Here is a 14,194-nt window from a genome sequence, read left to right as displayed (position 1 = left end):
TTTTCACTCTGTCCCCCATTCTTGCATCTAGTTCCATGCACATTATAATAGTGCCCTTCACCTTGCATTATAATCATATTTTTCCATGGTTATCTTCCTCACTAGACTGAGCTGCTTGAAAAAGGGTTGTCTTCTGTATCTTTTCATTGCCAAGGCCCAACACAGTGACTCACAGATCCTAGTGAAACCAGTTGAAGAACAGAGGAAAGAATGTGTGCTTCGGAGTTAGAGGAACTTGGGTTTAATACTTGCCTCCAAAACTTACAAGCTGTGTGGTTTTGGGCAAGTGAGTTTATCTCTGTAAGCTTTAGTTTCTTATCTGTAAAATGAAATAATTACGCTAACTTCGTAGACTTGTGAGCTTACATGAGAAAATATACATGAAGCATCTACCATATATTTGGGATTCAGTTAATTGTGATCACTATTATTATTAGGGGCAAATAAATTATTGCCAGGTTAATGACTTATTCAGTGGTTTCTTAATGATTATTTATCTTGGCAGCAAGGCAGACTTTGAAGAGTTCAGGTTTTTTTTTCCCTTCTGTATTATTATACTCTATTTTGCTTACTATTCTGAAAAACGTAAATTTTAAAATTTATCATTCTTCGCATTTTTTATGTTTATGCTGGTTCTGGGCTTTATCTTTTTTGGGGGGGCTGTGTTGGATCTTCATTGCTGTGTGCGGGCTTTATCTAGTTGTGGCGTGTGGGGGCTACTCTTCATTGCAGTGCATGGGCTTCTCGTTGCGATGGCTTCTCTTATTGCAGAGCAAGGATCTAGGCATGCAGGCTTCAGTATTTACAGCATGTGGGCTCGGCAGTTGCAGCTTGCGGGCTCTAGAGTGCAGGCTCAGTAGTTTTGGCCCACGGGCTTAGTTGCTCCACAGCATGTGGGATCTTCCCAGACCAGGGATCGAACCCGTGTCCCCTGCACTGGCGGGAGGATTCTTAACCACTGTGCCACCAGTGAAGTCCCTGGGCTTTATCTTTTTTGACCCTATTTTTTTAAATAGTTTTGTGCTATTCCTCTTTCCAAAATCTACGTATGTTCTCTTAAAATTTTAGCTCAGCAGGGAGTTCCCTTACAGAACCTGTTCTTTTTGATGTTTACCTCCTTTCTGCTTTATTGGGACAATCTAGAATTACATTGATTTTCAAGGTTTATGCCCTTCTACCTCCAAAGGGCCATTTTCCCCTTGAGAGTCCTAGGCCTTGGAATCATTACTCCCTTTTGGAAATCTGTTTTACTCAAGCTCTAGTCCTTGATGTTACCAGCCTCGGCTATTGAAAAATTTAAATAGAGTTTCTTTCATTAAAGGAACTCTTGCATTCCATGTCACCATCTAGTTCTTTCTTATTAATAAGAATTAAAATAAATTATCATGACCCTTTGTTGTTTCTTGACCTTTTTGAGAGATATTATCAGGAAGTCAGAAAAAGTATTTATCAGAAGTGCTGCTATTGCTATTAGCAGCACCAGCCTTCTGGCAGAGACATTCTCATCTGAAGTTCTGGTTCATCACTATATTTTTATTTTGTGTCCATTTTGGAAACTGCTTTTGGGATGTATCAAAACTATCCCTGGCCTGACCATGCCAACAGTACTTTATGCCTAGAAAATGTTCATTGCTATTTTATTTTCACTAAATGTTTTCCATTGTGGGTTTACTTCAGATGTCAGATTTCAGTTGTGTTTGCTTCCTTTTGCACTGTGGTATTACTTCTATTTCATTTACCTTTATTTCTTTCAAGCAAGGTATACCCGTTCTCAGACATAGTCTATGATTAGCTCCCCATCAAGTCTTTAAGATGATACTTGCTTTCCTATATTATAATTTTTGAACTTTGTTGCTGGCTATGTAGACATCTGAGACCATAGGTATTGTTATTGATAATATAAGGTTTATTGAAAACTGTTTATGTGTGATTTTAGATGTTATCTCATTTTTCTTCCCAATAAGTATATGCAGATTATACTTTCGTTATTGTCGTTTTACAGATAAGGACACTGAGGTGTAATGATGGTAGGCACCTTGCCAATGCCACATGACCAGTGAGTGTTAGAGGTGGGACATCAGACCAAGTCATTCTGGCTTAAACACCTGTTCTCAGGATGCTGACACATGCTACCTATGACTTTTGGTTGGGTTATTTTTTTCTTAAGTTCAACTGGGTATCACTTCCACCATGCGTTTCTTTTCCCTTATCCAGACCCAATAAGTTATCTGGGTATTCTTATGCTCCCCTTCCAAATAAATTTCAGGGTATGACTCCCTTGATAAGGTAGGTAAACTACAACCAAGAACTAGAAACGTGGGATTTACTATTTTCTGCCTCAGAAGGCAATCACAAGTTCTTTTAAAACAAGTTCTTTCGACACCATCTTTTGAAGCCAGATTTTTATTCTCTGTATGCTCTTTTCTTTTCCAAAGATACTGTATGTTTAAATGAAAGAAGATACATTCATTTTCTATTCCTGCTGCAACAAGTGACCACAAGCTTATTGGTTGAAAACAACACATATTATTAACTTGTTGTCCTATAGGTCAGAAGTATGACATGGTTCTCACTGAGCTAACATCAAGGTGTTGTTAGAGTTGCATATCTTTCTGGAGGTTCTACAGGAGAAACCATTTCTTTGCCTTTTCCAGCTTCTAAAGGCTGCCCACATTCTTTGGCTTGCTGCTCCCTTCCTTCCCTCAACTTCAAAGCCAGAAATGTAGCATTTCTCTTAGTCTACTTCTGTTGCCACCTCTCTTCCCTGACAACAGGTGGGAAAGGTTCTCTGCTTATAAAGACTCATGTAATTAGATCGGGCCCACTCAGATAATCCAGAATAGTCTCCCCATCTCAAAGTCTGTACTCTTAATCACCTCTGCAAAATCCATTTTGCCATGTAAAGTAATAGATTCCCAGGTTCCAGGGACTAGGACATGGACATCTTTGGGAGCATTATTCTGCCTACCACAGAAGATATTATGACATTAGACTTCAAGGCCTTTAAATCTCCAGTTAGCTCTTTTATTTCAACCTCAAGTTCTTACAACAGATAAAACTTTCTAGAGAATAATTTCATTTTACTTCTAGTAGTAATACTCTTTCCCACATGCATTAGCAAAAGTGAGTTTTTTGGGTGTAATAATTCCTGTCAGTTTCTCCATATTTGAATTTCAAGAAAAAAATGTGTTCCCAGTTGATTATGTCTGAGTGATGATGATATCTAGCCTCTTTGGGGACATTCAGAAGAGAAACAATAATCATCATGATGTCTTTTCTTCCTGGGGTCATTAGTAGGTGGTTGATTATAATGAGGGGAGTGAAGTGAAGAGGGGGAGTATTGAAGGAAGAATCCTGGCTTTTCTTCCTGTGTCATGGAGAGGGTGATAGAGGTGGCATCAATTCAGAGAGACAATGGAGGAGAAGTGGGTGTGGGGAAGAAGACTGTGAGTTCAGTCAGAGACAAACGGAATATCCTCCAGTCCACATACCCCCTGGGGGCGAATGATGTCATACTACCATTAATAATCAAATTACATGAGCTCAGTGTATAGCTATAAAATCCTCATACATTGTCCTCTTTCTCTAGTATTTTTGGGAGTCTTCGGAAGGGTGTGCCTTAAAAATTCATGCCCACTGGCTTCTGTGGTTCTACTGCTGTTTGCTGTTGAATACTGGCAATGGTATTTACCTTGTCTGCTGACACTCAGCATTTCCAGCTGATGCTCTGCCCTCACTGTTTCTCTAGGGAAAAGCTGGCCTTATTCGAGAACTGGCTTCTAATGCGACCCAAGGCTGTAAAACTCTCAAGTGTTAGAATAGTGCTGACATCCCTTAATTCTTTCCAGAAATGGAGAGAGTGTCCCTTCTCTTCAGTTGGTACTTCATTTTGTTATTAGGCCATGAAGCATGGCTTATGTATCCTGGGTTGTACCAATTTTCTTACAAAAAGAGTTCTTTTTGTTTCTTCCTGAGGAACTCGAAATCCAGTCTATAAAATTAGGTAATGGACAAAATACCATTGTGGTTCTTCCCTGTTCTTGCCTTTTTATCTTTCTGTGGACACTGTCACATACTGCCTCTGTGTTTAGCCAAAAATCAGACACTTCTTGCAAATATATCCATGGAAAAAATGTCCACAGATTCAGTAATTGGACCACTATTTGAGATGCATTAAAACTCACTGTGTCCGAATTTTGTTTGTGCTCAGGTAGAACCACCCATAACATTGACATGTTGACTTCAAGATGTCTGTGGGTGATCTAGGTAGAGAGAGATATATATATCTACCTGAGAGTTTTCCAAATACTGATGGTGCTTCAAAGTTTGAGAGTGGAAAAGTTCCCAACGGTGAACAAAGAGAGTGACAAAAGAATGGACTACAAACAGGACCCCAGGGAATAACTTTTAAGGATTAGAAGGGGAAAGAGAAACCCACAAAGGAGACTGAGAATCAGTGGTCACAAAAGCAAGAAGAGAATCAGGAAAGAGCGTTGCAATAAAAGCAGAGAAGCAGAGAACTTTAAGAAGCAGGAAGTAACTAACAATATAAAAATGAGCCAAAGGATTCCAATAAGAAGGTGAATGAATTTTTTCCATTTTTGTGGGGAGGGACAACTAGGAGGTTACTAACAACTTCAACAAAAGCATTTTTGATAAAGTGGTTCTCATGAAAGCCAGGTTACAGTGGGATTAGTGGATACATGAAAAAAAGGGAAACAAATGGGAGATGAAGAAATTATCCTTTCAAGAAGTTTGAATTGGAAAGGAAGAGGGTACTAGCTATGGTTTTCTCAGAAACCTCATCTTGTAGGACAAGAGGAAAGGGAATAAAAATAGGTAAGGAAGTAAATGTTTTGAGTATGTGTGTGTGTGTGTGTGTGTGTGTGCGCGTGTGTGTGTGTATGTATGGGGGGGAGTGATAGAGTTCATGATAAATGGCTTCAATTTTATCATCAAAGAAGGAGGCACGATTATCTAAGAGTCAGAGGAGATTGAGGTTGCTGGGGGAGAAGGGGCAAGAAAAGGTAAAGAAGGGTAAAGATTTCAAATAATTCCTGAAGAGGAGATGACCATAATCAAATAAAAGTTTAGACAAGTAGAACTAAAGATCCACATGAGATCAGAAAATCCACCTGAGTAAAGGTGACAATGAGAATGGTGTGCAAGGGTCATTGGCAATAAGGAAGTAAAACATAAGACTGTGTTTTCAGTGGATGTTTCACATACATGTTGAAATTTCCTCAGGTGACTCTAGGATCTAAGGTAAGGGGGAAGACTGTGAGTCAGACTGTGAAGCCCTTGATGTGTACGGAGCAACCAAGAGATGGGACAATGAAAGAAAGTAGAAAGTATATGGTGACATAGTAGAGTGCCATGTGCCCAATAGCAGGAGGACTTTGACAGAGAAAAAAAAACAGTTTTCTGGGCTTCCCTGGTGGCGCAGTGGTTGAGAGTCCGCCTGCCGATGCGGGGGACACGGGTTTGTGCCCCGGTCTGGGAAGATCCCACATGCCGCGGAGAGACTGGGCCCAGGAGCCATGGCCGCTGAGCCTGTGGATCTGGAGCGTGCTCCGCAACGGGAAAGGCCACAGCAGTGAGAGGCCCACGTACCGCAAAAAAACCAAAAAAAAATCTAAGTTTTCAGAGTGGCACTAGGCAGCTGGGAGAATGCTAGTTGGTACTCTGAGGACCGGGGGAGTAGGTCAAAGGGGATATTCACCCAGAGGAGGAAGCATAGTTGGCAAAGTGGATAGCAGATGGGGGTGGCAGAGGGAACCCTTCTGTGTATTTTGGGTCAAGAACCATGGTGTACAGTAATGACAAGAAGGTTTAGATTTGACCAAACCCGAATATCCCAGGTTTGGCACCGGTCATTTCTGTGATGGGAATTGGCTGAGGGTCCTTGGGGGCATCTGGTTTTGTTCTCATGGAGGCTGCCTTACCCCTGTGGAGTGCAGTCAGGATCTTCCTCTGGAGGGAACTTGGTCTGACTGTGGGAAGCAGGGCCCTGGGTCCCAATCTCAGGGCATACATGCATGCGTCTTGTATGTCTTGTTTTTTAACATGCGAATTTTTGAGGCTGACTCAACTTCCTTCAGACAGCTCAGGATCTTTTTCTTCTTTCTGGCCTGAATCATTTCTAACAGTCTATAAAGGAGTTATTCAACTGACTATTAAACTAGAGCACAAGAGGCATTATTTTTATATCCTTTCACTTTTACTTAGTCAGAAACTAAGCAAGAGTTGGGGCTTGCATGGACACTTAGATACTAGAGTGTGGCTAGGGGTCAGCGGTCAAGGGATCCCAACAGAAATCATCTGGGGGACAAAGGAATGTGGTGGGCTGGACACCAGGCAATGTTTAATCCCAAACCAGTAGGTCACAGTGATAAAACAGTGAGGCAGCTGCGCATTCTTCCAGGAGGCATGTCAGAAATAATAGACTCAAGCAATGGGCAGAACAACTTGATATGTCAGCCTCAAGGAAAGCTTGTTTTTGAGAAAATTTTTTATAAAGGTCAAGGTGCAGCTTCTCTTTGGTCTGTCTGAGTCCTCAGGGAGAAGTTCGTGGTGAGTATCTCAGTCTAGAGTGTGGAGAGGATGAGTAAAGGGAGATCCTGGCAGAAATTAAGTAGATCAATGCAGTTCACCTCTCTTCATACATAGTTCTGGTCAGTTCATGGTCCCATGCTTTTTATGAAAGTTATGTATATCGTTTCACCCTTCTTTGAACATTAAGTTCTTTTGGTTGGATGACAAGTTTATCTCTTAATAAATCATTTCTGAAGCAAGATATTAAGCTCTGAATTTTAGAATAATGGCCATTTTCTCCACCCTAGGTCTGAGCCAGGCTCTGGTTACATTAGTGGAGAAGCTAAGACGTTTATCTTAATTAGCTCTGATTAAATTCTGAAATGGCATACATGTGTTATAATAGGCAAGGCAGTCTACATGAAAACTGGACACCCTGCTATCTACACTTTGCCCTTTTTTGGTTTATGGAATAATCTGGACAAAAATCTGTCTTCAACAAAATAAAGCTTTCCTGTATCAATTCAATTAGTGACTGTTTCCAACTGTCTCTAGCTTTTAAAAATGTATCTTATCCCTTATACTTGCCAACTTCTATCTATATCTCTAAGGAGTGCAGGAATTAGAGTGGCTGTACCCAGTTTTCCACAAGTATGACATAAACACTCTCATCTGGAAGGGTAATTTATGGCTGGAGAGTGGAATGGGCAAGGAAGAAATGGGAGATGAGTAGAATCAGCTAATGAGTTGGTAGTGGAGGAAGAGGCCTCTTGGAGGGTGGCTCAAGGGAAGTTAGTGGAACTGCTGGGTTGAGGGAGGATAGAAGGATGATGGCCAAGACTGGTAAGTGGCAGACGGAGAAGCCAGGAACACACAGATAGCCCAAGTAAACCATGCCAGGAGCAGGGGTATTTGGGGTAAGTGAGGGGGGAGGAAAGAGAGAAAACTGTCAAGTTACCAATTCCTAATTTTAATGGGAACTCTGGAATAGGAACAGAGGGTGTAGATTTTCTTTCTTGGTACCCTGAGCTGTACATAGGCTATCACTGATCCTCTCTGCCCTTATTTCTTTCTCTTATTTTCTGTTTGTTTCTTTTTTCCCTTTTCTTTCTTCTCTCTCTCTCCTCCCATCCACCCTCCCTCTTCTCCTTCTGTCTGACCAGTTAGACCACCTCCATGTTGAAGAGTTGATGTCATCATAACTCCAAACCATCAATTTATCAATACAGGAAATTGTAATTATTTTTAATAAAGGAGAAAAGGAAAGGGAATGTGACTAATGTCCAGGGAAAACCAGGCAACAGTTCAAAAAACACTCCAGGAAAGTATCAGAAGGAATATCCCTCTGATCACATCTGACACCACTTCATGAAATTTGGATGATTTATTGGGGATGAGAATTACTTTTCCAAGATATTATAAGTCAATAAGAAAGAATATTTTAAAATCCCCATTCTCTCAAGCATTTTTGGTTCTAAAGCAAAATCTTTTTGTGTTTCTTTACTTTTATTCCCCTTTTTGGTTCTGTGCCAAAGAACATAAACACAGTCTCCTTTGGGATCTCTATTTCTTGAGTACTCCTCGCCAGTATATCCTACATGTGGATTAAATAGATGGCATCAACAGTGTAGTTGGGAGGCAGAGTGAACGGAAGAAGAAGGGTCATGCTCTTCTAGCCTGAGCTTCTGGGTTGAGAGATTTCAGTGTCTGCAGCTTGTCTACCAGAATAGCAAGAATAAAGCATGAATCTATAAAGGAAATTTCAACTGTGTTGAGAGAGCTGTCTGCACAGTTGAAGCTGTGATAGGATCATTCCTATCTTTGGAGTGGCATTCCCATGGCCACTGTAGGAAGCATCCAGTGAATCCAAGGGGCCACTGGGTTCTGGTTTAGTTGTTCTTTCTTAAAATAGTTCTTCATGGAGTATGATGAGGCTCTGTTTGCCCATAGTAAAGTTTTAAGTTTCACTGATGCCAGGAAGATGAAGGTCTTTGACTATATATGAGCTTAAAGAAAGATCAAATGCTTGTTTCCCTTTTTTATGGGCCATGGGGCATGTGATTTTAATAGACCTTTAAGTCTGTGAGTAAGTTCAAACATAATATTACCTAGTGCTGTGAAGGCCACCAATAGAGATACTTGGTGAGTATCACAAGGTAGTCGGAGTAGGGGTAGAGAGTCTATGGATTAAGGTACTAGAAAGAGAAATATATATAAAATTAACATTCTTTGCAGTAGCTTATGATATCCTCTCCTACCTATAACTCATCTCTTTTTTTCCTGTTTTACTTTATATTTTCTGGCCACTATTTACCTTTAAAAATAGGCCTGAAGCAAGCATATACTGAAATAGAGATTCAATCGGTCTTCTTATCATAATAATGATCATGCAGTGTGATGGAAAGAACCAGGGACTGAGAGTTGAAAGGCCTTCTTCACCGTGGGCTGGGGTGGGGGTGGGGATAACTCTCAGGGTATAGAGTTAAGGGTATTATTGGATTTATCTTGAAGAAATAATCTGGGTGTAGAGTGGAGAATTGAGTATGATGTCAAATACTGACTATCCATATAAATATTGTGGTGCTAAAAAGGTAGGATATTATTTATCTTGGAATAAGTATCCTAAATGTGTATTAGTGCATTTTTGAGAGCTTCATAACACCTGGTCTTGCCCTCTCTGCTCCTCTCCTCTAAAAAGCAATGCTGGTTGGGAGAGTCAGAGTCTGATTAGGTCTGGTTCTACTGTTCTCTATGGACTGATCCTTTGGTGTGATATTTCCTCCTCTTACGTGCTCTTCAGGGCATACATGAGTGTGAAGGAGCTGAAAGAGGCACTGCAGCTCAACAGCACTCACTTCCTCAACGTCTACTTTGCCAGCTCAGTGCGGGAAGACCTTGCAGGTGCTGCCACCTGGCCTTGGGACAAGGAAGCCATCAGTCACCTGGGTAAGTAAAGTGAAGACCAACTATAGTAGGAAAAATGAGGAGATTGGAAGGGAATCCATGAAAGTGCATTTGGGGAAAAAACAGAGAGAAAAATAAATTTACTTAATGAATTAGCTGCTTTGGGCTGAGAATAGCTTTTGGGAGAATCTCTCAAAATGTTTCAGTGCAGACAGGTAAGATGTATTAGAGCAAACAGTGGCAAAAACTCAGAATGTCCTAGACCGAATCTATAATCTAGACGTTAATAAATTGCTGACATGGAATAAGATCCATTTTATGTCTTGGAGAGCCTCAAGGGGGAAACTAGCAAGAAGGTGGCTAGACTATGAAACCTGGTTTGCAGTAAACACTGAGCCAGAAGATTGCTGGGCTTCTTACATGGATTGGAATCCTGAGGAGATTCTGGGAAATTAAAACAGGTGGGGAGCTTGTCTGCTTACCTAGGAAAAAGGTGACACCTTAATACTGAGTGGAACTACTGCATGCTTAAGAAAGATAATTCCTTTTATTACAATATCTTATTATTATAAAGGAAATATTACTGACCAATCAATAGAATCATTAAATCAGTTTATGTGGATGAAGAGTAATTATTCAATATAATTTGTATATACTTTCAAAGAGTCTTGTATAGGATTCTACCAAAACTTACTTTAAAACTGAATTACCATAATTGAGAGGAATTTTTCATGTTGGAAAGAGAATGCTTGAAAGAGACCAGAAACCATTTTATGAGTGATTTAAAAGAGATTATGCAAAATTAACCTTCTTAGTAGTCAAATACAAAGCAGAGAGAAATAAACTGAATAAACATCACATAATACTGTATATGTCAAACCCATGTATGATGGGTCATTGTGAAGTGGAGTCCAGAGTATTGAAATGATACTCAAATAAAATATGAGCAAGTGTCCAAACAATTGGAGAAGGAAAATGATGAGCAGTAGGTTAGCAATAGGTGAAAAAATGTTGTGGCTCTTCAAGAGGAAACCAGAACATAAAAATCCTTGTAATGAATCAGGTCAACATCCAGAAGGGTTATATATCTCAAGCAAAGGAGGAGACAATGAAAAGTTAAACCTGTGGTGATCCAAACTGAATGCTTTGTTATTATGCTGGATTTCATTGGCTCTATAGTATCTGATACAGTTTTAAGGCTCTGCAGTCCTTTTATCACTAAATTTTGTATTTTCAGTTCTCAGTATATTAGAAGTCAGAAATTTGTGAGATGAGTGGAGCTTTCCAGGTGAAAGCTAATGTGAGTCATTCTAGTCTTCAAAGTAGCAACAAAGTGGGCTAGAAGGTTATATTCCAATAATTCATTTAGCAGTGAGTTTGAGTATCTTGAATTATCCTCATGAAAAACAATACTAGCAGAGGAGCATGTAACACGGTAAGAAATTACCTCCAAATTGGTTCATACCTGATTCACCAAAGGTTACCTTTTCGGTATATATGACAGCTAGGTTTACCCAGCAATTGTTTCTATGAATCCTAGGTCTATCATTGAGTACTGAATCTACTTGTTCAAAAAACCTAAAAAAATGATCTTCCTGGCCATTATGGAGACAAATCTTGGCCTCTTGATAAGAATTATTGGACTGGGAGCAGAGCCCTGAATATTTTTCTAACTTTGTTGGCACTAGGCCATTGACAAGATTCATTTAACTATAAAAGTGGATAAAATAACACCCCTCCAAAAATTAACTATTTGAAGACATCAGACATCAGCCAAGACAACGAGGTTTTGAGGGACCCAATCCCAGTGAGGAGAAAAATGCATTGAAATGAGCTCTACATATAACTCAGATTTTTTTCTCCTTTAGGGAAATTGCCAAAATCTCAGTGAAAGTAATAGAGGCAGAGCAGAGAGAAGCAGCCTAAAGCTTGCTTCTCACTACTGAGGAGACAAAAATTAAAGGTCAGGCCTTCTAAGGCATCCAGACTTGAGGGACCAAGCTTCCAGAAAGATAGAAATCATGAAAAAAAATGAGCCTGATAGTCTGCTCATTATTTGAAGATTTTTCTAATTACTAAACTATGCATGCTCAGGGCCAGTGGCCATAAAACAAGTATAAAATAACTGCTAACGATTAAAAAGCTGAACAGTGATTTCAGGAATCTCATAGTGGAGGGGACAAAAAAATGAAGTTGAGGTCCTATCAAGGAGGGGCTTTGAAATACCCTATGTGTGAGGGAAAATATAAATAGCCTAGCTTACACAAAGCCTAAAATTCAGCCTGAAACACTCTTAAATCCCTGTTTGGAGGAAGGTCATCTGCCTATATTTAACTGCTTAACAAAAGAAAATTAAATATGCTCTGGAGGAAGACAATATCATCAAAAGCCTCTACAAGTTTTCATGCACAGTGGCCAGAAATCAGTAAAAAAAAAAAAAAAAAAAAAAATTACCAGTTATACCAGAGATAAGACCAAATGATGGTAAACTAAACTAAACAAAGAAACAAATAATCGCTAAATAAACACAGACCCACAGATTATCCATATATTGGAGTTACTGAATATTGGCTTAAGATAATTGTGATTAATATGCTCAAAAATAGATAAAAAGGTGAAGAGTGTCTTTAGAAAACTAGAGTCTATATTAATGAATCAAATGGAAATTTTAGGACAAAAATACAGTAACTGAAATTAAGAAATTAGATTGGTTTATGAGCAGGAGAAAGGTTTAATGAACTAGAAAACTGTAGAAAACATACATATTGAAGCTCAGAGAGAAAAAGTGATGGAAAAATATAGAAAACAACTTGGGACATTTGAGATCTGATGAAAAATTCCTAACGTAAATTGGAGTTCTAGAAGAAGAGGAGAAGGATATCGGGGCAGAAATAATACCAGAGATAGCTGCTGAGAATTTTTCAGGGTGACAAAAAATATTAAACTACAGATTCAAAATTTTTTACAAACCCCAAGAAGGATAAATAGAAAGAAAATCACAACTAGATTCATTATAACAAAAGTGCTGAAAAACCTCAAAAGTCGCCAGAGAAAAAAGTTATGTTACTTTAAAAGGAGCAACAATAAGATTGACAGGCTGACCTTTCAACAGAAACTATGGAAGTCAGAAGACAATAGATTGATATATTTTTTAAAATGCTAAAAGAGAATTATTGCCAATTTATAATACTATGTTCAACAAAAATCTTTTAAAATGAAGAAAAATTAAACATATTTTCAGATAAAAACTTAGATAATTTAAAACCAGCAGTAAAATAAATACTGAAGAAGAAAGCTATCCAAACAGAAAGAAAATGACTCCAAAAGGAAACAGAGGCATGCAAAAAGAAATGAATCACACTAGAAAGGATAAAAATATTAAAAGTAATAACAATGTCTTTTTGGCTTAAAATATATGTAGAGTTAAAATATGATGACAATGGCACGAAAGACAAGAAGTAAATAAAATTATATAATTTAAGGGCCCTTCTACACCAGTATCTGGAAAAAATACTGATTTATTAATTTTAGATAGCTTATATACACCTTATATTATATAAGAATTAACTCAAAATAGATCATAGACTTAAATATAAAAAGTAAAACTGTATAACTTTCAAAAGAAAACATAAGAGAAAATCTTCAGGGCAAGACTAGGCGAAGAGTGCTTATATATGACACCCAAAGCATAGTCCATAAAAATGAAAACTGATAAATTGGACTTAATCAAAATTAAAACTTTTTCTCTGAGAAACACTCTGTTAAGATGAACAAGGAGGGCTTCCCTGGTGGTGCAGTGGTTGAGAGTCTGCCTGCCGATGCAGGGGACACGGGTTCGTGCCCCGGTCTGGGAGGATCCCACATGCCGCGGAGCAGCTGGGCCCGTGAGCCATGGCCGCTGAGCCTGTGCGTCCGGAGCCTGTGCTCCGCAATGGGAGAGGCCACAGCAGTGAGAGGCCCGTGTACCGCAAAAAAAAAAAAAAAAAAAGATGAACAAGGAAATGGCAGTCTTAGAGAAAGTATTTGCAAGCCACGCATCTCGCAAAGGATTTATATCTAGAATATATTAAGAACTTTTAAAACAATAGTAAAACAAACGAATATTCCAGTTAGAAAACAGACAAAAACACAGACATTTTACCAAAGAGAGTATACAGATGGAAAATAAGCACATGAAAAGATATTCAGTATCATTAACCATTAGGGAAAAGCAAATTAAAACCACAATGAGGTATCACTATACTTATTAGTAGAGCTAAAAAAAAATAGTAACAATACAAAATGCTGATGAGGATGCAGAGAAACTGGATATTGCATATATTGCTGATGGGAAAGTAAAATGGCACAGCCACTCTGGAGAACACTTTAGCAATTTCTTATAAAATTAAACATACACTTACCATATGACCCAGCAGTTGGACTGTTGGACATTTATCCCAGAGAAATGACTACTCGAAATCCAGCTTTATTTGTAATAGCTCCAAACTGGAAATGATAAAGTGTTCTTCGGTGCTAATTGCTTAAGCAAACTGTGATACATCTACACAATAGAATATCACACAGCAATAAAAAGAAACAAAGTATTAATACGTGGAACAACTTAGTTGGATGTCAAGGATATTATATGGAGTGAAAAAAAAATCTCACAAGTTGCACGCTTATGATTTAGTGTCGTAGTCTCAAAATTTTATGTGGTATTCTCAAAATTAAAAAAAAAAAACCAACAGAGATAGAGGACAAATTAGTCATTGCTAGG

General features: G+C 38.7%; 1 protein-coding gene across 1 annotated transcript in view; it reads left to right on the top strand.

Annotated features, from left to right (window-relative positions):
• Window positions 1-14,194, top strand: part of PAPPA2 (pappalysin 2) — a 282,414-nt gene that overhangs the window by 87,198 nt on the left and 181,022 nt on the right. The window contains exon 3 of the mRNA XM_027086240.1: window positions 9,335-9,480. Within this exon, the coding sequence (XP_026942041.1) occupies window positions 9,335-9,480 (146 nt within the window). The remainder of the gene's footprint in view (window positions 1-9,334; window positions 9,481-14,194) is intronic.

Source organism: Aethalodelphis obliquidens, unplaced genomic scaffold, assembly GCF_003676395.1.
Source record: "Aethalodelphis obliquidens isolate GAN/ISIS:26980383/991018 unplaced genomic scaffold, ASM367639v1 scaffold55, whole genome shotgun sequence".
Classification (NCBI taxonomy): Eukaryota; Metazoa; Chordata; class Mammalia; order Artiodactyla; family Delphinidae; genus Aethalodelphis; species Aethalodelphis obliquidens.
Note: the sequence above shows the minus strand (reverse complement) of the source record. Positions and strands in the feature narration are given on the sequence as shown.